Here is a 26774-nt window from a genome sequence, read left to right on the forward strand (position 1 = left end):
TGAATTGTAATGCTTAATCTGCAGCTCTGCGTGTTGCATTTTGTCACGCGGGACTGTCCATGATTTTTCTTGAAGTCCAACATATGATAAATAATTTCATAAGTCAGGAATGCTCTAAAGGAGCAGGTACAGCTCCTGGGTGGGGCAGGGTGCAGCTGGAGGCTGCTTTTAAAAAGTGTGCACCGACTCTTCGGGGATGCCCTAAATACTCAGCCTAGCCTGGGCAGGCAGGTGTTCATTACTCTGCCCTGCTTCTGCTGAACCCACGGGAGGTACTGCTGGAGCTTTAAGTCCGTTCCCATAGCCACCCAAAGAATATAGCACTGCAATTTTGAAGTCATGAAGTTTGGAAACATTAGCGGTCTTTGACTTCAGTACAAAATTGTGTTAAAGTATTACAAAATTGCACTTCTTAAGACAACAATCCTTTCAGTATAATTTTTCAAAACCGTGTCAGAAACAAATAATAAATGCATAAACAGAATGTATGGCATTACAGTTATATTTTTTATTTGTCCACTAGATCTCCAAATTTAATGGAAAGACAAAACACACTTGACAAAATAATTGATATAGGTAAAGGAAAGCTAGAGCAAAGGAAAAAAAGGTCAGTAGACTTGGACTGTAATTTGTAAAATTCATTTCAGCATTTCAGTTACAGTGGCTTCAAATTCTCAAATACATGTAGAATACTTTGTATCCAGTTACCAGATAACCCCTTTCGAGCTCGGCAAAATACCAGACTAATCCTTAGGTTAATATTCATCACCTTAAGGGCAGCATACCACAGTTCAGCTTCCTATTGCGATGTAGCCTCAAGCTGTCTCACGTTGTAAGGAAGTGCTGCCATTTTGAATGTATGTAATTCCCAAGTCAACCCCTATGGAAATCATAGAAACACATTGCTACACGGACTCTTAACACAATTTAAATGAAATTTAAGCTTTCAAAAAATCATGCATGCACTAAATCTATTGATTTAAAATTAGGACATGAGATTATACATATATTTTGAAATGTGTGTATCTGCTCAGAGTATCGTAAATGTTTTCTTAACACACTTTTAGGAAAAAAGTCTAACTGGATTTGTTTGTTCTATTTGTGCAATGGAAATAATCAAAGCAAAACAACACATTGTGTCAGGGAGACAAAATTTGAAAGTCTCTATCTGGATTCTTAAACCCTAATCTAAATGTAAACCGCTGAAAGGTGGAAAAATGTATTCTTCTGAAGGGTTTAATATAAAATCTTTAAGAAAGATGAATCATGCCAACCTCATTTTGGGTTGTTTGGGTGTATTTCAAGGCCACACATTTCAGCATATAAACATACAGAAATCTAGAATACTACTACATTTGTTGAGAATTTTTTTGAGGAAAATGTTATTTTCATGAAATTTAAAAGAAACTTTTCAAATATTCTGACATTTCCTCATTTTTTCCACCACCTTCTAGTCACAGCATCATGATTGTTAATAGCCATCAGGAGATAAGCCAATAAAGAAATAAAAGATCATAGTGCACAAATGAATATTAAATGGAAAGTCTTGAGGAGACAGTTGTCCAAAACAGCTTTCCATCGTCTTTCTCATACCTCTCAAAAACATTCTCTTTAATAACACGTGCACTATTTCATGATATTGTGACATAAAAATATCGTTTCCTTGTCCTAATACCTTAAGAGCATACAGTATTTTAGCGTAGCTTTGGATCTCTCTCTGAAACCACATTAATGGGAAACTTGTCTTTGGGCTTAGTTTTCACCAAATGCAGTGTTAATTTGGCAACCTCAGAGAGCAACTCCCTATCACACTTTGAAACACAATTAACACTGGAGTCCAAGACCTTGCAAGCTAGAATGATTGTGCAGTACAGCCCACTCTTTTCACCTCCAGTCTGCAAAGATAAAATCAGGCTGAGTGTCCTTATCTACTGACTCTTCATGGGTAGTGACAAAGACTTCAGATGGAACTGTAATGTCCTCAGCAGCAGGAAGAGCAGTGCTGCATACAAGGATCTGGAAAGCTTCGCTATTTTTAACTCTTCAACAAAATTTCTGAAGCTTTTGATACCTATTAGACACTGTCAGAGACAACAGCAGATGGATCACTCATTCCATCCAGCACAACATTTTCATGTTTGCACAGAAAGGTGGGCAAAGAGATTATTTTTGCCTCATCCTTCTTCTTACGGTGTAAATGTGTAAACATAATTAAAAAAATTTACCAGTGAATCAGCCTGAGACTTTGAACAGAGATCTTATTACAAAGACTGTAATTAATCTGTTTAAAACAAATGTTGTTTTGCTTGTGGAAGCAGATCTGCCCACATATTTCTCAAGTGCATTAATAGAGGATGGCTGTGACATATCCCCCCTAGTCCAAAACTACACAAGTTGATTAACAATCACGCTTTTTATTTATGATTCACACATTGGCAGAGAAAGAGAGGCGAGAATATGTTTCATAGTTTACAATACCGCTGAGAAAACAGTAAATCAAGTCCTGCCTGGAACATTTGTGACTCATCCCTTGGGGCTCCTTCCTCAGAAACTTGCTACTGTTTCCAAACACGAGTGTTAGCTTTTCAGACTTCCCTCACTATTTTGGAGAAGCGCGCCACAGACACCCGTGTCAGCATTTCTCTGTTCCCCTTACTGGGCTTGCGTTAGTCAGTAGAGTCCTCGTTGCACTCTCGAAGACCTCTGTGCCGCACAAATTCTCAGTAGGAAACCAATTACAGTTAAAGCCTAGAATATGCTAAAGAAGAACCAACCAAACCAGCAAAACCACGCACACCAATTCTGTCTTCCGCAGCCCTCCGGCGCTCCTGCCTTGCCCGCGCTCACATGGACCCGCTCGCCGGGGCGCCCGGCTGGCCACGAGGATGCCGCGGGAATGCCACCGTCCCCCGAGCGCTCAGGCTGGGGGTCTGGAGCAGCTGGCAATCCCCGCTCAGGCCGCAGGGAGCCGCCGCTGTGGCGGAGGGAGGTGCCGCTCCCTCCGCCCTCCCGCCCGCCTCGGGGGCGGGGCTGTGCGCGGCCCGCAGAGAGGCCCGGGCGGTTCAGGCGGGCAGGGCAGGGCAGGAGCAGCGGGTGGAAGGTAACGCGCGCAGGGGGGGGCTCCGGGCAGGGCCACGCAGCGGGGGCTGAGGTGGGGTGAGGTCTGAACGCGAGGCAGCGAAGGTCGGATTTGAGAGTCTCCCTGCTGCTCCCTCTTCCCGTCCCCTGCCCGCCGTGGGGCTGCGTGGCCGTGGCAGCAGCCGGGCAGGAGCAGGTTGTGTTCGGCCCGCCCGAGGTGTGTCTGTAGAAGCCAGTGAGATTCTTACTTGCGCGAAGTTAGGTGGGACTTGCAGGCCTGGAACGGGCTCAAATCGTGTTAGGTTTAGGTTTTTATGCCTTAAATTCCCTGTGTAGCACATCGGAAGTCAGCCAAAGTCATGGTAGCATTTCTCAGAGCTGGGAAGACTGTTAATAGTTCTTTTTACACTTGGCATTAGCTTTGGCATGCACCCGTCGTTTGCAGGCATCCCGGCTACCGGTGCTCGGGTGATTTGCATTTCTTACAATTTGAGAAAACGCCTCTGTAATGATCCACAGCAAGCGCTTATGGTGTCGGGAAGTTACATCTCGTATCAGTGCCCAGAGCAGAGCAGTGTGTCGGTGTGCGAGGGAGGCGAGCTGGCGCCGCCCTCGGGACTTCCCCAGGAAGCCAGCCACTAAAGCCACTGCGGCTCGAGCTCTGCCTTGAATCGTACTTTGCAAGAAAAGTAGCGAGGAAGTAATGCTAAAAAGCTTGCTGTGGCAGTGGACGTGAGTATTGCTTCCTTAAAGTGCTTCTTGTAGTTACTGAGGCTATCACTCCTGCCTGGGATGAATGGTTAGCTCGAAGTCGACTGTGGAAGTAAAACTTGCTGGAGCTAAGAGCATTGTTATTAATTAAATTAATGCTTCTGGTATACGGTGTTGTTACTCGGCTTGTCTAACTCGTTGTGGCAGAGGCAGTGCGCGTTGCCTTGTGTGGGATGCGACCAAAACCTTGGGTGTTCATTTTTGGGCCTTTAGATTCTAGGCTAGCTGTCCTAGGTCTTACTGTGGACATTGTTGTCAACATTTAGCAGCGTCTGTGCTATCTGATAGCCATGGGAGTCCTCTGCTAATGCTTGAGTGCTCTTCTGCAGTCTCTTCTCTATTCTGGTTCTATGTGCTGAATTAAAGTGTAGAGCTGGAAATTTTGTATAAATCTGGGGTTTATTAGTCAAAATAATCGCTAAAAGCAAAAAAAGACAATACGGGAGTAGAATATAGGTGACCAATTGCTAGTGTCCCAAAAAAGCATGTGCTATGTCAGTAGTCCCCTCAAGATGGTATATTAGAATTCAAACTGTGGTGAATGTGTTAAAGAAAGATTTCCTCACTATTTATTACAAGTTCACTCTAGTCTTCTATAAGTCTGGGCAGATAACTTTGATAACAGCATGGAACAATGCTAACATAGCTGAAAGTGACCTTATCCTGACTGATTTGCTAAGACACACAGAGATGTTTTGTGCATTCCTATTCCAGGTACAGTAAACCAAGTGTCATCCCATAGCTATTCTTACTCTTTGGAATTTTATCCATAATGAACATGATTTGGTAGCCTAGTTTCAAATTTTTTGTATGTGTGCAGGTTTCATTTTGAAGTTCTAAGTTTTCTTCATTATGAAGTCTTTTGGAACATCATGACTTTTTTTTAACTTTCATATATGAAATCCCAGTTTCTTATTAGAGAGGAATTGGTGTAAGAGTTGTTAAATCGATTCTTTCTTGTGTTTGTGCAATTAGTAACCTAGTGCAATTTTTAGCAAACAGAAGCATTTTTTATTAAAAACGGATGTGCTTCATACAGCTTAGCTGTTAAGATAGTTTTAATTTGGATGTATATTTCCTCAAATGTGCATCATTTGGGTGCCTTTCAGGTGAGATTGATGCACTTTTCACCTTTCACCATCAATGTCACAGTCCAGTAAAAGGTCAGCTTGAGTAAATCATTCAGTTTGTCATGATAGTTGTGGTAGCTGCAGTATTGTCTTCCGAGCTAAAACGTTAGAGTTTATTGCTTATCAGTGGAGAAAAAAGTAAAAGTTAGAGGTTGGGGCTTTCAGCTTTGCTCACTGTCTCTGTAGTCCCTATGTTCTGGCTGCAGGGTGCAAAGCAATATGCAGAATAAATCAACACATTCCACTGTTCTGATAGCAGCATTTTTTGAAGCCCCGTTTGTTCCAGGTCGTTTTTTGATCTAGCGTAAGAGTCCTATGAGAAAGAAGGGTAGTTGGCTTGATACTTTTTTCAACTTAGTCACTGGAAAAAAAGTTTCTGCCTGCCTGCCAACTTAACTCATACCAGTTTGCAAAAGAAATGGCATAATGCTTGCTGGTTTATTTTGCTTTCATAATTATTTCCTTAAGGTGTTTCCACACCTATGTACAATGCAGCCTTTTTTGGTGATGTGTGGCATTACTGTCTGTTAAGTGGTACTGTCTGCTTTTTATAGGTAGGGCAGAATCTTACATGAATCTCACCAAATCTTACACTCCTTACATCTCTCAGTGTTTTATCTTGGGTACATAATTTATCATGCAGAAATGTAGTCTTGCTTGGTTGGTTTTCGGTCAAAAGTAATAGTAGATGAAATCATTAACAGGTCTATAAGGGAGAATCTCACGTCATTAATTCCTGCGGCTCAAGTGATGTGAGTGGAGATCGCTTAAAATGCAGAACTCTTGGGGAAATTGGATACACAGCAATTAATTACTTATTTGCGACTTTTTTTTATACACTGTGTGAGTATATAAATTTCTTTAATACAACATATATGTCTTGCTTCGGTGAGCTTTTGATAAAGATCAGTTCTATATTATTGATTGCTTTTCTCTACAAAGCAAATGATCAGAAAATTAACAGTTGGAAACTAATATTTATCTTCTAATATCTTCTATTAGGCTAAGTACCTAGATAATGTATTCATTACAAATTAGAGAGGCATTAATACATGAAATAGAAGAATGTCTTAAAAAGTGTTAGTTTCTTCACAATTTAGCAAAACCTGCTGATAAATTTAGCTTGTTAGTCGTTATTCCTTGTTGCCCAAACCCCTCACGGACTTTTGAAATCTCCACACATTTTGCAAGCTGGGAGGCTGCCTCACTGATTTCAGCTCAGCCATGACTTTTGAGGAACTGCAGGGTGGGGCTTGTGAGGGGCCTGCAAGCTGGGTCCAGAGCCATGCAATAACGGTGAGAAAATGGACTCTTGTTTATAATGAGCTGTGGGTCAGAATTACACTGAGTTTTCTTAAGTTAACTTTAATGGCTGAATCGGCAATGTCTTTACTGGTGTCAAAACAGGCTTTATTTGACTATTATATGGATGAATTAAAAAAACTTTCATAGAAAAAAGAATATGACTTGTGTAGTGAGTGGTCTTAGAAGGGTCACCTAGATTACATGCAGTGTCTTGTAGTGCTTTATTTTAAGGTTCTTGTTTTGAGAAGGTTGGAAAGTAGATTTGGTGAGGCTTTAATCATCATCATGGCTGGGCTTTGCGAACGAAGATTTGGGAAAGGTCTCTACCCACGTTTGTCGCAAGCGTGCTGGTGGCTAAAAAGGCCAGTACGAGACAGGCATGTTCGATTGCAAAAGGCACAGCAGAAAGACTCCTTAGGTGGTATATTCTGCAAGACACGATTCTTTCTGCGTTGTCTTTTCTCCTCAAGGGTGATCCTGCGTGCGTTCTCAAAAGCATCCACAGCGTTATAGATGGTGTGTCTCCAGGCCTCACAGTTGGAGGCCAGAGTAGACCAGTTATGTTGATCAGTATGGCCAAGGCTGAGATGTTGTTTCAGGGAGTCCTTGTATCTTCTCTTCAGGGCTCCTCTCTTGCAGCAACCAGTGGCAAGTTCACCATAAAGCAAGATCTTAGGGAGGCGGTGGTCCTTCATCCTTGAGACGTGCCCTGCCCAATGCAGCTGTGTTCTCAGCAACATGGCCTCAGTACTTGTGACTGCTGCTTGTTCTAAAACAGATGTATTAGTCTTTAATAATTGCATGTAAATACACACATGCACATCTGTTTCTAGGAGGTAGCATTGGAAATGCTGTGAAGTATCTGGCAGATGCAGGAGATGGTTGGGGTTTTTTGACCTGTGCCAAGTGAAAGTCCTTCTACTGGTGAAGGTTAAGTTGATTTTTTTTTTTTACCTCCTGATTTTTAAGGTCCATTAGTAGGCAAATTGTGCATGGTTTCATAGAGGCTGTGTCAGATTTATAACAAGAATAGAAACTAATCTAGTTTAGCAGCAGTTTTTTTTAATACCAGTTTAGTAGTCAGCTGGCATTTGGAGAGAATTTGGACATCATCTTTGGCTTCCTATATGTTTCTAAGATCAACCTTTTTCAATCCAACATGAATATTCAATATTAAGTTCAAAATTTCTTTAATGAATCACTTCAGGCATTTAAGCTGACCACAAGTAGAGTCTTAAATTAAAATGCAGTTGTGTAAAAGATTTATGTATTTCTGTTTATTGGAAGGTGGCTCTATTGGCACTGTGTGCAAGTAAGGGAAAAAAAAAGAAATTATGATCTCAACCTTGATGCCATCAGTTTATGAAAATTAGCATACAAGCTGGGGAATCAGGCACAACCTTCAAAGAGATACCCTCAGGCACATGGTGTGACTCTTGGTGATCCTGTGCAGGAGTTGGACTCGATGATCCTTGTGGGTTCCTTCCAACTTGGCATATTCTATGGCTCTGTGTGAATCTGTGAGATCCTCATTTTACCCACGGTTGTAAATCTAGCCTAGAGTTACCCTGTTGCCTGGTGTTTCTGAGATAGTAGTGTTTTTCTGCATTTTGACTTGTAAGTGCATTGGATAAGTAACAGATTTCTTCTTTTAACACCTTTTTACAGCTGTCTGATAAACAAAATGAAACCTACAAAGCTGCACTGTTGGATTCTGGGTTGGTTTTCTATGGCACTATGTTGTTGGTGTACTTCAGATAAATTCACTCAAAGGTAAGTTATGCTTTAAAAAGCAGTGTCTGACAGCTCATTCTTAAGTGCAGATCAGAATAGTTTAACTTCTAATGAGGTAAACTTTCTTATTATGTACTATTTCTGATGCATTATTCTTCTGCTAAGTGACTGTTAAAATGAGGCGTCTGCATTAAGTGGAGGAGTAGGGATCATGCCTAAGAAAACCTTTACTTTTATTAATGTGCCAGCATGAAAAAAGAGGGAAACTTAAATTACATTTGTTGCACTTAAAACTTGTGCAATCTTGTTTTAAACAAGTCATTTAGACTTGTGGTGTAGTAATGGCAAAAATCGGAAATAATTTTGAAACCTATAACAAAAAAACTGTAATCATCCCTATGGCATGAACTGTTTCATTATATATCTTTTTTTCTTCCTTGCTCATTTCTCTGTTCCGGTAATTTAAAATTCCTTTTCATATGGCATCCCAACTGGGGCTGGATCAATGCTGCACAGCCTTTTGGTGGTTGCTGCACTTAGCAAAATCTGAGTTTCAGTACTGGTGGGCCACACCACAAATCACACCCTTCTATGGTAAAAGCTCAAATTCCTACTGCATTATATGAGGAAATAAACTTTTCGCCTTCTTTTCAAAGCTTTGGCAAAAGAATGCATAAGGGTGCCTAGGTCAGTGCTGAACTTCATATAATAGCTGCATTGCCCCTGATTGCCCGTGATTAGACACTGTGCTGCTGTTTCCTGAATCCCCTGGGCTTAGGCTGTGGCTTGGCATCTTGGCGACAGGAGCAGTTCTAGAAGCACGTTCCTGAGCTGCACAGAGCAGGATAACTCGGGTCAAAAGAAAGGGAAATACCTCTGAAGCTGGATAGGTATTGAAAATGGCTTTCCTTGGATTCCAGTTCTGAGCTTAAGTTTCTAAAACTTGCTTTGTTTAATAAGTACAATTTTCTGACCTATCCTTAGCCAAAATGTGTGTTCTAGGACAACTTGTTCTGGCATGAATAACATTGCAGAAGTTCAGCTGCTATTTCAAGGACAGATGAAAGATCTTTCCTAAGGAAGGATTTTTTTTGAGCAAGGAAACAAACTGCTCTGCAATATAGAGGAATTCCTCTATTCAAGTTTGCACAGCAACAGTAAAGACCCAGAGAGAAGTGTTAATAGTTTTCGTTGTGGCTCTGCCTGGTCAGAGGTATTCTCCTAAATTAAAAAACGTAAATACATGTGAATGCTTAAGAGAAAATGTGTCCATTGCAAAATAGAAAAACCAGAGGAAAAAAATTGAGAAGTGATGGAACACAGGATGCTCCCTACTTTTTCAGGTTAAGAAGTAACCTCCTCCTTTTTTTTTTTTTTTTGTAGTATAACCTCTGGCAAGAACTGATGACAGACATGTGACTATTAGCTTCCAGAGAATAACAATTTATTTTGACAGTTCTGCACATAATGCTGTCAGTTTGAACAATTTACAGTTCTGTTGATTTTTTCCCATTTGCTGTTTAATCACTTTGTGTGGTTGCTTAATAACTAAATAACTAATAACTAAATTTGCTCTAGTGTCTGATGCAACAGGCTTTTTATTTACTTCTAGTTTAACCAGAATAAGTCTGCTCCAAACAGTTGGAAAATACCTCTGTAGAAGTGTTATGATACAGGCTTCTAACACTTTTTGAACAAATTTTTGAAGGTTTTTTTTTTTTTACCTCTGCATAGGAATCAGATAAGACTGGTGCCTCTGTGAGTTATAGATCTCTTATTCTAAGAGGTTTTGAAACAGATATGCTCTTGTAAAATACACAGTACTCCTTTGGTTCTTCCTCAGGCAGCCTAACCTTAAGACTTTGTCATGGTTTGATCATTTGTTAAATGTTGAAAAATTACTTAATTTTTAGTAAGCATTTAAAAGAGGTACTGTTTGAATTAAGTCTCTATAAACTGAGAAAGTCAACATTTTTGAGATTTATGGTTTGTACTTTACCTTTTATTCTGGTTTTTTTTTGATTTTTTTTAATCTAAAAGTTGGGAGACACAAGACCCAGTTGTATCTCCTGTAGTGTCAACTGCATTGTTTGTGGTTGGTTGTAATCTTTCTTTTCTAGAAGAGTAGTTACAGTTCCAAGAAGGCTGTATACTTTTTTCCCCCGGATAATATGCTTATCAAGAAGAACTAGAAGATTCTTAACATCCTTAAAAAAGACACCTTTTTTAGAAGGTATTAATTATTGTTGTAAAAGTGTGCCAATAAGTGCTCTCCTAAATATAAAACAGAACAATGTATTTCTTCTATATTTAGGAAATGGAAAGCATATGGACATAGAGTGCCAGAAGGAGAATTTGTTTAACAATGGGGGGGTATTAGCAGGTTTTTAGTTATAATGTTTCTCTGTGCTTTGTTAGTTTGAAGTTCTTTTTAAAATGCTTGAGGAAGAATAAATTTATCTTTCTCCAGTGACAGCCACCCTCATACTTGGAAAAAGCTTTATCTTGCTCATCATTGGCCAGTGACTGTATGTAAGGTGAGATTTTTTGTAGTTTATTCTCTTTTATCCTAACAAAGGTAGCCTTGGCCAATAAATGTGCGAAAATGGAATGAATAAAGGCCATTAAGCATTTAATCTTGGTTTTGCCCTTATATCTTTATAAAGGCTTTGGCTGATCTTGATGTAACTCTTGCTACTTCCCCTGCACTCCAGAGCAACTCTAAACAGGACAAGGTTGTGGTGCGTTACAGATACAGTAGTGAGTGTAGGACATTCTGCACGCAAAGCTTGTTAAATAATTTGTTAGTCATAAAGTTAATCCCAGATTTTCACCAGACTGTAAGAAGACTTGCCTGCCTTGTTTGACTGAAGACAACATCAGTACATGAACTGTCTGCTGCACAATAAGTTTTTTACCTTTGTAGTGCAGGCTCCAGTATGTCAATGATGTCATCAAATATTGATTCCTCTGTATGTGAGGGGTGGGAAGCAAAAATGAACTCAACCCTCCAAAATATGTCTGTCAAAAGCACTGCTAAGAGGTCAACTACTTGAGTCCCTTCTGCTATTAAATGCCTATTACTATCTGATAAGTAGAACACTTTTCCTGTGCTGGAAATACTCAGAGGCCTCTTCTCATACAGCAAAGTTAAAAATATGCAATACTTCTAAATGAAAGACATGATCAGATTCACTGATCACAGTAAATGACACAACGATAATGAACTTTGTGGATAATGGAGGTGCTTCAGTTTCAGACAAATGTCTCTTGAGCCAAAAAGGTATCTTCAGCTTATTACTATAATAGAGTCTTATTTTTTTGTGGTACTTTTTTGTTTCTCATTCCTATTTCTGGAAATACATACGAAAGCAGTAGCAGCAAAAGTCACAAGCTGCCAAATATCTGAGGAAAAGTAGATGTACTTTACATTACTTAAATGTGGCGGGCAAGTATCAGCAACAAAACTCAGATGTGCATGACTGATTGAGGCCAAGGACCAAGACCAGTGTTCTTTTTATTTTTTGCTTGCCTGTTTTTGAGGGGAAATAAGGACCGATTTGATGCAATATGTGTCTAATTTTCCACTGATTAAACATCATTTTTACAGAGATGTGTCCAAGAGTTTATAGTGCCTGGCACAAGTGGGTGTTCAGTCAGTAGCAGTGCAAACCCTTGCTTACATGAATGAGATGCGAACAATTAAAGAAAATCAAATTAAGACACAAACCAACCAACGAATCAAACCTCTACCAACCAGTTTTCCCACTGTATATTTATGCTGGCTACTCCTCTTAATTCCTGGGTGGTGCTATTGGTAAAATGACAAATAACGTTTATAACCTTCCAGTGAATTTATAATCAATAATTAAAGATATTGAGCATCAGAAAGTGTAGGCATTCTTCCACTTGGTTGATTCCTTATGATCTTCTGTAGTAAGAGGTAAACAGAACCATTCAAAGAAGTGAAGAAAAAGTGAAATTAAAATAATTGTGAGTTTTTTTCCCAGTTTCACGTCACTGAGTCTTATGAAGAATCTCAGCTGTAGTCCCATAACAGCTTTCTTTTTGTTACATAAAAGCAGTTCCTAAATCCAGCTGTGGGCTTTTATTTTTTTTTTTTAGGAATGTAGATCCTTCTGCATGTTTGGTGTATTTATATATGATAACTGTTTTGTTTCAGGGAGTAAATATTTTTACTGTTATTCTTCATATTAAAACTGTTGACATGAAGTTGAAAGGAAAAATAGCTATGTGAAGCAAAACTCATAGCATTTATGTAAAAAACTTTTGAGACACTCCTTTCTGAAAGTACTTATTAGTTTATGCTTCCTGTATAAAGGAATCTGATTATAGACTCTTTCTTACATACTGTGTACTTAGAGGATAAACACATGAAAGGTTTTAGCTTATCAGCTTGTGCTAGAAATGTGTTCAACAAGAAGTAAATTTGTTTTATTTCCCTCCTCCTAAATTTTTTCAGCAACCTTAGGTTCATTCGTTGGTTTGTTTTACCCCTGGGGGTGGGGACAAGGAGGAAGGGGAATAATTACACACTCTTTGGGGGAGAGAAATTGAAGAGGTAAGCTCTCTCCACAGTTTCAAAAGCAAGGATTTTTCATAGCAGTTGTGATGTATCATTACAAAACCACACTTAAAATTTATCTTCATTAAACAGATGGCTTAGTTAAGCAGGGTGGTTGGAAGGGAGAGCAGGATTAAATATTTCACTTCCCAGAAGCTTACTTTTTATTTAAACTTGGTGTATCCACGTGATCCAGTAGCACTACTCTGTTGTCTGTACAAGGTTCTGTACCAAGGGACTTGTAGCTGGGGCAGCTCAACAGGTAACACTTCAGTGACAGTTTGATGGGTTTTCACTTTTTGGCATTTCAGAGGTGAAAAAAGCTTCCACGCTTCTGGCACATGCTGTTTGTGCAATGTCTTGCTGTTACAAATAGTCTAAGCTCTCTGCTGCAACATTCCCTCTCAGCATGGTGGGTGCTTTAAAGTCTTACTGGCACTTTTCTCAGTTTTGTAGATCGTGTATAGTTAATTTGCATTTTTTTGATTATCATACTACTTTAAAACAGGAGAAAACAATGTTCCTTTTTCAAATTAATCTAAATATATAAGGCTTTCTGGGGTCCAATATCTCCATGAAAATACATATTTGTGCCCTTGTTTCAAGTCAACAGTTGCCTGAGTTTGAATTAATCCTCCAGCAATCAGTCCATGATAAACAGGAAGGCTGCCAAGAAGTGTTTTTGCAGAAGCAGGCAGTGGTAGCCAGCTTTTCAGACTAGCATTTGCTTGATTTATGATACTGATTTAAAATTAACATTGGAAAAATACTAAGGCTAGAATTATCAAGAAGGATGAATGAAGCTGGCCAAAGCATGTGAGGCATGAACTAATGTGTTTTAGGTTGCATTGACCACTGAGTTCTGCCAACACACAGGGTAACACCAAGAGCCTGATGAAATGTGTTGAAGAAACTGCTAATGAGTGCCTGAATAGGGGAGAACTAATTCCAAAATTAAAATACTCTGAGTTTTCCATTAGCATGGAAGACCTGAGAAAGGCAGTTAGATTGGATAAGGAGCACAATTGAACTGTTCTTGTTGCCACTCTCAGCTGAGCAGGCCACTGGCTATTAATGTGCTGTATTTTGGGCTAGATAGCCAAACTCTTTCAGCTCCACAAAGCTTGTGTCATGACAGGAGCAATATTGTTTAGGAGTTTGCAGTATGTGTTTGTTCAAAATACTTCTTTCAGGAAAAAAAGCTCTTGCTGGGTTTAATTGCTTCTGTTGTTGGTGGCAAGAGAGGAGAGGAAAGAAATGGACACAGAACAAGACAGTCTTGCAGAGCTTGCATATTTGCTGCCACTGGCCTCTGGCATGTGGAAGGCAATTAGTGAAATTACAGGCCTGTCTTTGCTCTTCACTGCACTCTGCTCTTTCTCTGGCATCTCATAAAAGGCATTGTGGCATAATTAAGACAGGATGCAGAGCCAAAAAGGAAACCTATTATTATGGGGAAAGAAACTCTGAGGAGGTTGTTAGTTAATGGCAGAAAATGTTTACCAAAAAGAGCCATAATTACTAAGCAGAATAATCAGGGAAAATACAGTAATGGTATTTTATGATGTTTGAAATTTGAATTTTTTTGTTTTGTTTTGTTCAGGAATATGTCTCTGCTCTAAACAATAGTTAATGTGTAGGCTATTTCTCATATATTATCAACTGTTTTGATTGGGGGCTTTTTGTTTGTTCGGTTTTGTAGGAATGACTATAGTCTTTCCTCTTCTCTCTATTCTCTTGTCCCTCAAGTCAAAATACTTAAAAAATAAATTCTAACCATTTTACTAGGAATAAACAACCTATTTAATCTCTTTGTTGTATTTTTTCCTCCTAATATAAAAATAAAACTAATCCTGAATGCTTAAAGAAGGTTTTGTCTTGTCTAATGTATTTTATTTTGGTAGATTTTATTTTAATGGCTCTGCACTTCTTGAAAAGATCTGGTGATAAGAAAGATACAGGGAGCTGCCACCTGGAATATGATAAATGCAGATAAAGCTCCATTAATTTAGCATGGATCAGACTATTCTCTATTACCTCAGAACTGTCCTTTGTTTTCTGTGTGTTCAGTATATCTCCTGGTATTCACTTGATCTGCTTCAAAATTTTCATGCCAGTTGATCTCTGCTAAGTGGCATAATCTATGACAGCTTCAAGTAACTGGGGTGCACCAGTTTCTTATATGTAAAAGTTATATAGTAAGAGTTCTCATATCTCACTAGAACCTTGGACCATCAGTGAATGAGATTTTTGTTTTTCCTCTAAACCAGTGGACACATACAACAAATATTCTGTTTTTTTGTTTTCTACAGATGACTTCTAATGATTGTCAGGACCCTCCAAAGTACTGGACAATCCATGGACTGTGGTATGATCATAGGGTGTTTTTATTTCAGCTGGGAAAAGAAAAATCAAATCTCGTACCAGCATGTTTGGTGGCTTGGGGTTTTGGTTTGTTTTTGTTTGTTTGTTTGTTTTTGTCTTAATCTGTCTGTTCTTATGATTCCTTGAAACAAAATCAAAACCCTGTGGTTTGACGTAAAACTGAAATACACTTCTGTATCTCATGACTTGCTGAGCTTCTGAAATCCTCTTGCCACATGAGTATTTTATTTATACATCTCCTTATAAGATTGGTAGTATTCTCAACCAGAAAGGGAAATATAGTTTACCCTTTTTTTTTTTCTGAGTACACAGAATTTGTTAATATCTCATGACTGCTTGTGGCTTTAATTGTCTTAACTCAGTACAAGTATTGCAAAAGTATAGGAAAAACCAATTTGTTTTAAAGGAATCAACTCGCTGGAATTGGTGCCAATGGCAGCAATTCAAAAGTTTTCCTGACAAATACACATAAAAAATCAGTACAGAAGTTTGTTAAGCTACGCCTCTGGAAAAGTGAACAGCATTATGACTAGACTCCCTGTGAGGGTCTTGGTGATACTGCAGAAGCATCAGCTGGTGCAGCAGTTCAGGAGGTCAGTGCTGTTAGTGCCACCAGTGACGTCATGTGCAAGGTCCCTCCATATCATTGACACACCAATTTGACTTTTACACGGAATGAGAGGGGCTGGAAGGCCAAAGAAAGAACTTCGTCATGAGGAATCTTTTTGTCATAATTAACATCCTCAATATAGATTCTGATGGGTTACTTGCATTTTTAAGTAAATTCTCCAGCTGTAATCCTGCATATTTAAAATTCCCGCCAATGATACAAAATAGAATGCTATTAGTTACATTTAGTGAGTAAGGAGACATATTTTTTCACTTTTTTATTTTTTGCTTCCCCAGGCCTGACAAAGGTGAAGACTGTAATAGGACATGGCATTTCAATGTCACTGAGATTAAGGTATGTATTTAAAACAAAAACAGACATACCAAGCAGAGCTGACTGCAATTACTTTTGCACATCCTACATGCAAAATCTGTGGCTTATAACATTTCACTCTTAATGTTTGCTGAGAGGTACGGGGTTTTTTTAAGGACTCCAGAAATTCATTAGGTGCTTCTGGTACAACTTGAAGTTGCAGTGCTTGTGATCATTAGCAGCTGTGCCTACTTGGATTTTGTGGACATGTGGTTTGACTCATTCAGCCATATCCTCTTATCCACATACACCGTGGATCTGCAGTACCTGTGAAAGAGATTACAGTCAGTTGATGTTCTCTCTTTACATTTTCTACTGTGCAGCCAGAACTCAGAAAATAAAAGAGTTAAGAGTAGAGTGTTCTGTGTGTTTTCTCCTAGGGCATTAGTCCTTTTAGGTTCTTTTTCTGATTAAAAAAATCCATATTTCACTCACATGTTGTAAACAGGGATAAGAGATTTGAGCTGACAAATGTGAAAAGCTGCATGTTTGAACAACTTCTGCAGGGACAGTTGAAGGAAAATCTCTACTTTGAGGCAGTGTGTCAGTATAAGTGCATTCAGATATTTAGGTAGGTGTATCAATCTGTTGTTTCCCACAACAGCATTTTCAGAATACTGGGGAAAAGGACCTTTTTCTGCACTAAATGTTTCAGTTGGGGATGTCGAAAGATGAGGCTTCAGTTATAAAAAATGTATTAGTGTATGTAGATTGTGTAGGACATAGCTGTTCAACACTGTAGGTGCATTTATTAATTGTGATTTTTTTTTTTAGGATCTTATGTCAGACATGAGACACTATTGGCCCGATGTGCTTCATTCGTCTCTGAATCGCACCCAGTTCTGGTGAGTATAAAAAAAAACAAACCTAAAAAACATTTTGGATATTATTTTATAAAAAATCCATTTGAGTAGTTCTTCAGGTGAGATGTGTGTGAGAAACAGTGTCCAGGAGGCAGCGTGTCTTGTCAGTCTCATTTAGTATATAAATCTTTTTTCTTGTAAAATGCAACTGTTGAAGAGAGGGCTCTGGCAGAGGTTTTGGAGAAATGAAACTTAGTGAGGAAATGTTTCCTCCCTTTGTCCCCAGGGAAGAGAAACAGGTGCTGTCAACACAATAAATCTGAATAGCAGTAGCACTCTGGGATGTCACAGCTAGCTGCAGGAGAAGCTTCCAGGTCTCTTTTCCTAGCTAGATTCACTGTGTTGCTAGCCTTGAGAGAGCTTTCCTTTTGGGCTTCCTCACAGAGGAGGAAATAGAAAAATAGAACGCACTGTATCATCCGAGCCACATCCCTACAGAATTCTCTCTTTTTACTTACTTTCCTAGCAGCCTAAAATCAGAGCTCGGGATTTATTTAGAGATAACCTGCTTGACGCATGGGAAGGGAGAAGGAGATTTTGATCTCCTTTGACAACAGTACTCTTTTCCTTTTCTGCTGTTTTTCTCTTGGCTTCTGAATAATCAGGCACTTGGACCAGAGAGTGGTATTGGTGTATTTTAGTTTACACAGGCTTTGGTTCGAGCGCATTGTTTTAAACTAAAATCATCAGCCGTGCAAGTGAATTTGCTGAGCCATGAGCTGCACCAGCCAAGGTATAGATGTGCAATTTGTTTTTCCAGATCTACAGTGAAAGTGGTAACATCAGATAAGAAGCAGAGCAAATAGCTAGAGGCAATAGCATTTAAAGCCATCTCAACCAGAAGTGCCTGTAAGTTTTCCTTTTAATTGGATGACTGCTTCTTCCCTGTGTCACTAGGGAAAAGCTTTGAAGGGAACATGCAATTCTTCTAGTGTTGTCTTTACTCTACAGAAGACACTTGTCCTCAGAGTCTTAAACTAGTCCTAGAAGTGTCTTATGGCAACCTAAAATTGCAGCTGTCAAAAGTGGTGGTCTCACTTTTTCCTCCCTCCAGTCCTCTCTTCTTACACTGTGCTGGGGAGAGAATGACTCCTGGGTGGTAGCACAGATTTATGCCACTTCAAACTGTTCCTGGAATTAGAATAAGAAAAATGTGTTGTAAATCTAGCACCTTCTGTGCCCTGACCACCTACCTGTTCATAAAACCATGTGCGTACCAGTCCTTATTTTATTATCAAAGTACATTGGTAGGCACAGCAGAAAGACTCCTTAGATGATATATTCTGCAAGACACGATTCTTTCTGCGTTATCTTTTCTCCTCAAGAGTGATCCTGCGTGCGTTCTCAAAGCAAACAGCAGCGTTATAGATGGTGTGTCTCCAAGCCTCCCAATTTGAAGCCAGAGTAGATCAGTTACGTTGAGCCTTTTGCAATCGGATGTGTCTATCTCATATTTGCCTCATTAGCCACCAGTGTGCTTGTAACAAACGTGGATAGAGCCTTCCTAAATCTTCGTTCGCGAAGCCTGGCCATGATGAACATTGGTAGGCAGCTGCTGTGAACAGGCGCAGTCAAAACTTTTTCCCGTTCAGTTCAAGGCTAGCAAATAACACTTATTTCAATACCTGGAAATAGAATTAGAAATACAGAAGTCAGGTTCTAACACTGTAACTAGTATTTTGATTGACAGAGTAATTCACTCCTTGTCACAAATACCCTGTAATTGGAAGCTGTAACTGCAGATTTTGTAAATGCAAGCTTTTAAGACAACTGAAAGCCAGTAAGGGCCCATTGTACATCTCTCTTCAGTTAAAATACTATATTTACTTAGAAATTAAAAAAAAAAAAAAAGAACTAAAACAACTTTGTAGTGTAAACTGTAGTATATACTGTAGTCAGCACTGGTGAGGCCACACTTGGAGTACTGTGTCCAGTTCTGGGCCCCTCAGTTCAGGGAGGATATTGAGGTGCTGGAGCAGGTCCAGAGAAGAGCAACAAGGCTGGTGAAGGAACTCGAACACGGGTCCTATGAGGAGAGGCTGAGGGAGCTGGGGTTGTTCAGCCTGGAGAAGAGAAGGCTCAGGGGAGACCTCATCACTCTCTACAACTCCCTGAAAGGAGGCTGTAGCCAGGTGAGGGTTAGTGTCCTCTCCCAGGCAACTATCAGTAAGACAAGAGGGCATGGTCCTAAGCTGTGCCAGGGGAGGCTTAAGTTAGATATTAGGAAGAAATTCTTTACTGAGAGGGTAATCAGGCATTGGAATGGGCTGCCCAGGGAAGTGGTGGATTCTCCATCCCTGGAGGTTTTTAAGATGAGACTGGATGTGGCACTTAGTGCCATGGTCTAGTAACCATGACGGTAGTGGATCAAGGGTTGGACTTGATGATCTCGGAGGTCCCTTCCAACCCGGCTGATTCTGTGATTCTATGATACCTGCTACAGTAGAAATGAGAATCTGAAAGTAAACTGACTATTCATGATTTTCATTATTGTAAACTAGTCATCTTAATTGGCTAAAGGCCACGAGCAGTGACAAGCAAAAAGGGTATTGAATATCTTAGCATATCATATCAGGGTTTTCCCAAGACTGCTGTAATTGTGTAATACGTTTCTTCCTAACTTTGCCTCTAACTGCAGCCATGGCTTAAAAGGGGAGGTAAGGAATCTTCCTGGTGATTTGAGGATGGCTGTGGGTACTTCTATAAGGGTAATGGCCCATCTCTGTTCACCTTATTAACTTACAAACTGTGAAAATTGTCATCCAAGAGTTTGAATTGGACAGGATAAAATGCCTTAATATAGGACAAAGACTAATATGTGCTTTGTATCTCAAAAGTAATTAACTGAAACCATCCCTTATATGGTAGTTAATATTTTTTGGACCAAATAAAAATATCTAGAGCAAGAGAATTCCTTTCAGGATGGTTTATATTTATACATATGGTATAGAAGAAGGAATCTGTGTTTAACCTATAGGACAGCTGGGTGTCCCCAGTCTTTTAGATTTTGTGGGCAGCACTTGTAGCTGTGTTTTACACACCTTCTTTGTTTCTACCCTAATAATGAGCCAGTCTTCAAGCTGGATGGTTGAAGCTGGATGGTTTCTCCAATCCTTGGACCCACCTGATATGCTCCTGACTTTGTCAAATCTGCATGACTTTGTTCTTTGGGGAGCTCTGTCCTTGTACAAAACAGGAAACAAAATATCTTTGAAGTTTGTCTTCTTTTCCACACAGCTGAGTTGTACCAGTTTCATTCCTTTGTACATCTGCACTTTGAAAGTGCATTTAACATAAAAGACTCACAGAATCACAGAATATGTCAAATTGGAAGGGACCCACAAAGGTCATCAAGTCCAACCCTTAGCTCTGCACAGGACCATCCCTAAGAGTCACACAATCATTCAAATGCTTCTTGAACTATGTCAGGCTTGGTGCTGTGACCACTTCCCTGGGGAGACTGTTTCAGCAAAGAACCTTTTTCTCATATCCAACCTAAACTTCCCCTGACACCACTTCAGGCCATTTCCTCAGGTCCTGTCACCGGTCACCAGAGAGAAGAGATCAGAGTCTGACCCTCCTCTTAAGAGGAAGTTGTAGACTGTGATGAGGTCTCCCCTCAGTCTCCCCTTCTCCAGTATGAACAAATGAAATGACCTCAGTCTCGACTGAAACATAAAACATTTAGAGATACTTGTTTTCTAGGCAAATTCTTGCCATTCTGACCTCCAAACATCTCTTTGCAATACACTGGGAGATCGCTGTATCATAAGAGCATGATACATATTTACTTCATAAATATTTGGATGTTGCTATAATTGAAATGGTGGGAGTGATCTTTCTTGGTTTTGCTTTTTATATGTGTGCAGTGTCTACTTCACATGTGTAGCCTTTCAGATACTTGATTTAAGTATAATGAATAGCTTGCACAGCATATATATATGCAAATAATATTTTCTAAAATTTAAGTTTTGCTTTTATCTTATAGGAAACATGAGTGGGACAAACACGGCACTTGTGCAGCCACACTCGAGGTCCTCAATTCTCAGAAAAAATACTTTGGTAAAGCCTTAGAACTCTACCAGGATGTTGATCTCAACAGGTACATAAATGAACTCGGTGGTCTGCCTTTTATTTCAAACAGTTTCTAAAAGTTTCAAATCTAGCCTAAAATGAAAGTCTAAATCTGATGGCAGAAGGAAAATTACTGTAAATTATTTTTAGTATTGACATTCAGAAGAAGGGTTGTGTACTCTGAGAAGCATGTCTCTGGTCATATCAGAGTCTGGTAAGCCAACACTGTCTTCACAGCATCATTGTAGACAGTGTGAGCCAGTAGATTTTTGAGAAGCTGTGTTGGCTATATCTCTTTACCAAAAGCTGAGGTACCTGTAAAATTCTAAATTAAGTGACGAAGCTGCCCACACTTCTGACTCATACTGAGGCCCAAACACTTGTTTTTAAGACAGTGCTCTGCTCAGAGAAAAGCTGCAGGCAAAATTGTGCAGAACATCCTGGGAAAAGGCTGAGAGGTGACAGCAAGACAGGATGTTCTGAAGGGCAGTGTTCAGCTGCTCCAAGTAGCCCTCTCCTGTCCTTTCCAACAACCCCGATATGACCCTCTTGCTTTGTCCTAGGGACTGATTCCTCCTCATGGTTCCAAAGTACTGGTTATTCCAGATTCAAAATCTTGATGGGGAATGTTGTGGCTTGTCCAAGCACTGTAGGTATGCATTCTGACTGCAGGTGAATGCCAGAAAGAGTTCTTTCCTGGTCAGTGCTTGGTATGGATGGGAGAATGTTTGACTTAAATTTTTTGATCATGGATTGTCTATCTGTATTAGTAGACAGTATCTGAGAGAGGAAATTGTTTTGTATCTAAAAACATACCTTAAAAAAAGCCCAACAAAACAACCCAACAAAAGGGAAAAATACTGTTTATGTTCTGTCAGTGTCTTGTCCAAGAAATCTCCTAACCAAAATCTCATTTAGTTTGCATATGCACAAAGGAAATAAGTCTTTCTTCCCTTCTGCCTCCATTTTTGTAGGTGTGTTTTAAAAGCAGATTTCTGTAGACACGGTGCTTAAGAGCGTGTCATATGTAGTGTTAAAATTAATAATGTCTGATAAGCCAATTGCCTAAGTAGCTGTGATGGTGTGACTAAAACATGTACAGATGGTACAGTGACCGTTTATTTGACTCTGCATCAGCATGTGCAACACTGCAAAAGAATAGAGACTGAAGCATGTTGAAATTAATTGCTCAGAGCTTATTATCCATTGTAAAAATTAATATAATTAATGTTATCTTTACTGAATGTTCTTTACTGAAAAGAATGAAGACTGTCAGTGTTCTCACTGTATTTCATTTATACTTAAATGAGAAAATTTAATGTTAGTGATTTAAAAAATTGTTTCCTAAAAGCAAATTATTAAAAAGACGACATCATGCAGAGTTCTGTAAGAATTAACAGAACATTGTCTATTTATTGACCTCCTTATATCCAGTGTAAAATGACTATGTAAAACAGCTTGTCCTTTCATCTGTTGAGTAAAGTCTTCCCTGTGCTGAACCTGACCTTGGAAGGATTGAGCATTATCAGCACTTATGAATTAAATTCTGCAAGATACTGACCATAGCCACTCCTTAGAGAAGAAGCTGGGACACAGAGACTCATCACATGTTAGGTTCTGAGTCTTGTCAGCCTGGAAATGTGGACTCCTCTCAGGACTGAATCCAAAAGAAGGGGTATCCAGGCTAGAGGTTCTTGAGTGTTACCTTGTTTCTCTTATGTGAACAACTTTTCTTTTCAAAAACATATTTGTTAGGAATCATTTCTGCCCTGACATTAATGTTGATCCAGATTCACCCACCATATCCTTCTCCCAGCGTGCTCTGTGCCTCCCACCCCAGCAAGCCCACCCAGTGTTCAGAGTGCCCAGAGCAGCCTCACGAGTCTGCCTCTGTCTCCTCCTGGTGGCAGGAACACAGAGTTGTTTCAAGGCAAGGGAAAGGAGGCAATTAAACTGCATGCCCTACCTGGCACTGAACGGAGCACTCTGCAAGTCCCTTTCCCCTAGTGATACCTGAAGGCTCAGCTATCCCAGCTCCTCAGATTCAGGTGGGTGAGAGGGTTCTTCCTGACCCTACTGAGTTAGATGGGAAATGGCCCTTTAGAAAAGGGGAACCTTTCCTAGGCCTGGCAAAGAATGGAAGACAAGTTGCCCTTGCTCCCCATCACTGTAATGCCAAATTCTCCTTAAGATTATCTGGTTTACCTAATGATTATGAAGGTATGTTTGCAGGAAACATGGAAAAATGTCTTATCTTTGTTTCAGTTGTCTCTTGAAAGCTGGGATAAAGCCAAGCAGTTCGTATTACAAGGTAAGAGATGATCTTTTACAAAACAAAATCATGTGCATGCACTTTTTTTCATCAGGAGTCAACTAATTTCTATAGAACAAGTGATCTTTCTAAAATTGGATTGTTTTTTAAGGTTGTGCTTTTTCTAAAAGTTTGTGTGAGCTTAGCAGGTGTGGGAGCTGTTGGAAGATGTACTTGTGACATTAATCTCTATAAGCTTTTTAATTTTTCAGATGACTGCCATAAAGGAAGCTCTTACAAGATTTTATGGTGTAATGCCCAAGATCCAGTGCCTTCCTCCAGAAGAGGTAAAAACCCCAAACAAACAAACACTCCCTAAACTTTCCAAAATGGAAAAAAATCAAAAAAATTTTTAAAGCATTTTTATTAAAAAGAAAAAGGCAAAAACAGAGTAAAAAAAATCTTCAGTATGGTGAAACTTAGGTCTAGGTGTTCCTTGTGTATGCATCTCTTTGCAGTTTAGATATTGCTTGATTCTTGGAGTTGAGTTTATAAAAACATTGCTTACACACTGGCACCACTGAGTTCAATTTATGTTGTTGTTACCACAGTCTTAATGCAGAAGTATTGTTACTGCAGGAAGTGTCCATTCTTTACCTATTACCTTTACTCCCAGAAAGTGGGAGCACTGGGTTTTAAAGGTCTCTTTGTCTTAAAAGACCTAGACATCTCTTGTGTGAATACCGAAACCACCATGCTAGAGGTGTTGCTGTAGCTGAGCACTTTTCACTCCACCTGCTAAAGCTTAATAGCAAATTACTAAAGCCAAGAAGAGTGAGTTACTTCAAGCAACAAAGGAATATTAGTTGAATATCACCCACCTATTGATGTTAAAGAAATACAGAGCTAATGCCAAGCCCAGTTTCTAGCTCTGTTCACTGTAGTTCTGCCATTGCTTTTAGTACAGTTGGGATACTGCCCCAATTATGTGAAAGTAATTTACAGCTTGGGTCTCCTGTGCTTAACAGCTGAAGGTAATGGGTAAGAGAAATTAAAAAGTACGTCCCAGTTATTTAAAGATAATGCTTTTCAAAGTTTCAGCATTGTCCATGCCTGAAGTGCAGGATGGAGGTACTTTGATGTTTGAGACATATTGCACCCTTGCTGTTCTTAAGTTTCTTAAAAAAAAAAACCACAAAAAAACCCCCTAAAACAAGCAAACCCACCCAACAACACTACCCCAAACGAACAACAAAAAATCCCTCACCACGGTTAGTTTTGTCTTATACATATGTTTTGTCCTGCTTAGTTGTTTCAAAACCAGTCTTTTTCCACATAAACTTTGTTAGACCTGAGCATTTAGGGGGATATTCATGTAATCTTTTTGCCACATGAGAGGCCGCTGTGCCTGCCTGCTTTATTCATGGACAACATTTTTCTTCCTAGCCTGTTCTTTAGTCCAAAAATGACATTTCTGCTCCTTTTGACAGCTTGGTTTTGTATTCTTTTCAGTAAAAGCTATTATAAAATTGAGTTTCTTTTCTCACTTTTGGAGAATTTTATTTGTTTCAATTCTTGTCCTGCTATGTACCCTTCAGTATTCACAGAGTTCAACCAGAGCTCATCATTAAGGTGAATAGCTTCTCTGCACTTCTCCCCATAAAGCTGATCTTATCCCTCATGTTTCTAGGGTGAAGAAGCACAGACAATTGGCCAGATTGAATTCTGCTTCACGAAAGAACTGCAACTAAGAAACTGCACAACACTGAAGGGTGGATCCAACGCAATGCAGGCTCCCTTGAAGCTTGGAACTGAGGAGTTGTCTGTCTGCAATGATACTCTCCCAACCTATTATCCTTCAGAGGTCCAAGATCACAAATGAAGCCATATGAGTTTGAAAACCTTTTTAAACAGCAACAAAAAATTGTAATTATTGTAATATTACAACCCCCTGTCCATATCACAGGCATACTGTGAAGATTTCTGCTGGAAAACACAGTTCTTTTGCCATTAAAGGAGAATGGTCAACATGACGGGATTGGAATCTGATTTATAGCTTTGTCTGGCTTTTTTTGCCTGCTTATGGTTTGAATCAATGTTCAAAAGAGAACTGTGACTTAATTTCTCTTGCAGTTAAGTCACTTTAGCCACTTTTGGTTTTTACCAATGAGTCAGGGAAATTATGTAATTCTTTGTTTTGAAAGGATGATTGTCTCTCTGAGATGAGATGACAATTGCTTGAGAAGAAAATACTGTAAACAAAAAGAACTTTGAGACCTGTCTGGAGGTCCATTCCCAGACATAATACCTGCTGCCTTGCATAAATTTGCTCTCCAGAAGTGCAGAACAGAGACATTGTCCTCTGAGGTGTTAAACCTTTCCTCACTCAGGGATCACAGCTGACCAAAGACAACTTTCGTATAACTTCTTAGTGAAGTTCTCCAGGGTTGGGCTTCTCTGCCTAAAAGACCCCAGGAAGACTGTATTTGTAGCCTTACCTATTCTTTGATTATTGTTGCAAAGTAGCTCCATACAGTCTTGAGGAACAACTGATCTTAAAACTTAATGCTAGTATAGGAAAATTTTAGGCCCTAGAAATGTGTTGTTATTAATTTTTTGTTTTATTTGAACATTTAGCATTATACACAAATGTGAGTGTCTGCATTTCTATATAAAACTGAGATTGTCGTGTAGTCACTTTATTCCAAGAAACAGCTTTTTATAGTTGAAACAATAAATGCTACAGGATTTTCAGTAAAAAGTGCAAATGTTGGCAATAGTGCATCTGTACTCCATAATAATCAGTAACATGACACAAAGTTGGATGTTTCCAAAGGGGACCAAACTTTGATGACGTCCTCTACACAGTGCTGTGTTGTTCTGTGTGTCTCAAATTGTCTTTCAAAGAAAGACTCTTATGGCTCAGGGAACCATCTGTTAGAAGAATATTACTGTGAAAACATGAAATGCAGTCTTAGAAATAAATTTGCTATATTTGGGAGGTTTAGAAACTATTCATGTTTACTTTCATTTTTTACTGTCACTGTTTCTCTACCACATTTCATTTAACTCTATTACCTTCCCATTACAGAATGCTGTCAGTTTTTTAGTCCTTTTTTCTTGCAGTATAAAATATATTTTCTTTTATAATGCCAAATAATGCCTAGGGAGATAAAATATACAGTATGAGTTCTCTGCAGTTGAAGTGTAGTGCATTAATTTAAATTGAGGAAAGCCAGTAACTTCAAGGACAGACTTTAAAAGGAAGTGACACAGACGCTAACAGCCTGCACAGTGAGAGGCTCAAAGGTAAAGCTGACTCTTGCCAAAGGGAGTCAGCAGATTCACACAAGACTCACAAATGACCAGCCTCTGTAGCAGAGTAGATAGTATGGCTTCCATGCATTTTTTTTTTTTTAGCCTTATTTTCAAATGCAAGAAATGTGAGGGAACTGATAAGTTTTAAAACTTATGTTTTAAAACTTTTTATGTTCTTTTCATAATCTAAAATGAGGAAGGGAGACAGCAGGCTAAACAGCAGCCTGAAACTAAGTGACTGATGAAAAGTAAGGGTTGGCTAAAAATAACCTCACAGACTCTAAAGTTCTGTTTAAAG

The 26774-nt window shown here is 39.2% G+C and overlaps 1 protein-coding gene across 2 annotated transcripts; it reads left to right on the forward strand.

The window, feature by feature from the left end:
* The first annotated feature begins 2997 nt into the window (after nucleotides 1-2997).
* RNASET2 (ribonuclease T2) lies at nucleotides 2998-25207 on the forward strand. 2 transcript variants are annotated; one of them, XM_032684031.1, is made up of 10 exons: nucleotides 2998-3100; nucleotides 7953-8057; nucleotides 10489-10555; nucleotides 14916-14971; nucleotides 15895-15952; nucleotides 16745-16815; nucleotides 20822-20935; nucleotides 23173-23218; nucleotides 23431-23505; nucleotides 24849-25207. In XM_032684031.1, exons 2-10 carry the CDS (start codon nucleotides 7969-7971, stop codon nucleotides 25038-25040), a joined length of 768 nt encoding a protein of 255 aa, XP_032539922.1. In that variant the 5' UTR covers nucleotides 2998-3100; nucleotides 7953-7968; the 3' UTR covers nucleotides 25041-25207. The 2 variants fall into 2 exon arrangements, with proteins under 2 accessions (XP_032539922.1, XP_032539921.1); XM_032684030.1 differs by lacking the exon at nucleotides 2998-3100 and adding an exon at nucleotides 3716-3810.
* Nucleotides 25208-26774: the final 1567 nt, after the last annotated feature.

Source organism: Chiroxiphia lanceolata, chromosome 3, assembly GCF_009829145.1.
Source record: "Chiroxiphia lanceolata isolate bChiLan1 chromosome 3, bChiLan1.pri, whole genome shotgun sequence".
NCBI lineage: Eukaryota > Metazoa > Chordata > Aves > Passeriformes > Pipridae > Chiroxiphia > Chiroxiphia lanceolata.

Excerpts from the sequence above, each read along its gene's own strand:
- RNASET2 (XM_032684030.1), top strand. The coding sequence starts at position 3,782 with ATGCTAAAAAGCTTGCTGTGGCAGTGGAC. Across the intron at positions 3,811-7,952 it reads AGCTTGCTGTGGCAGTGGAC|CTGTCTGATAAACAAAATGA; the intron begins GTGAGTATTGCT and ends ACCTTTTTACAG. Across the intron at positions 15,953-16,744 it reads TCAATGTCACTGAGATTAAG|GATCTTATGTCAGACATGAG; the intron begins GTATGTATTTAA and ends TTTTTTTTTTAG.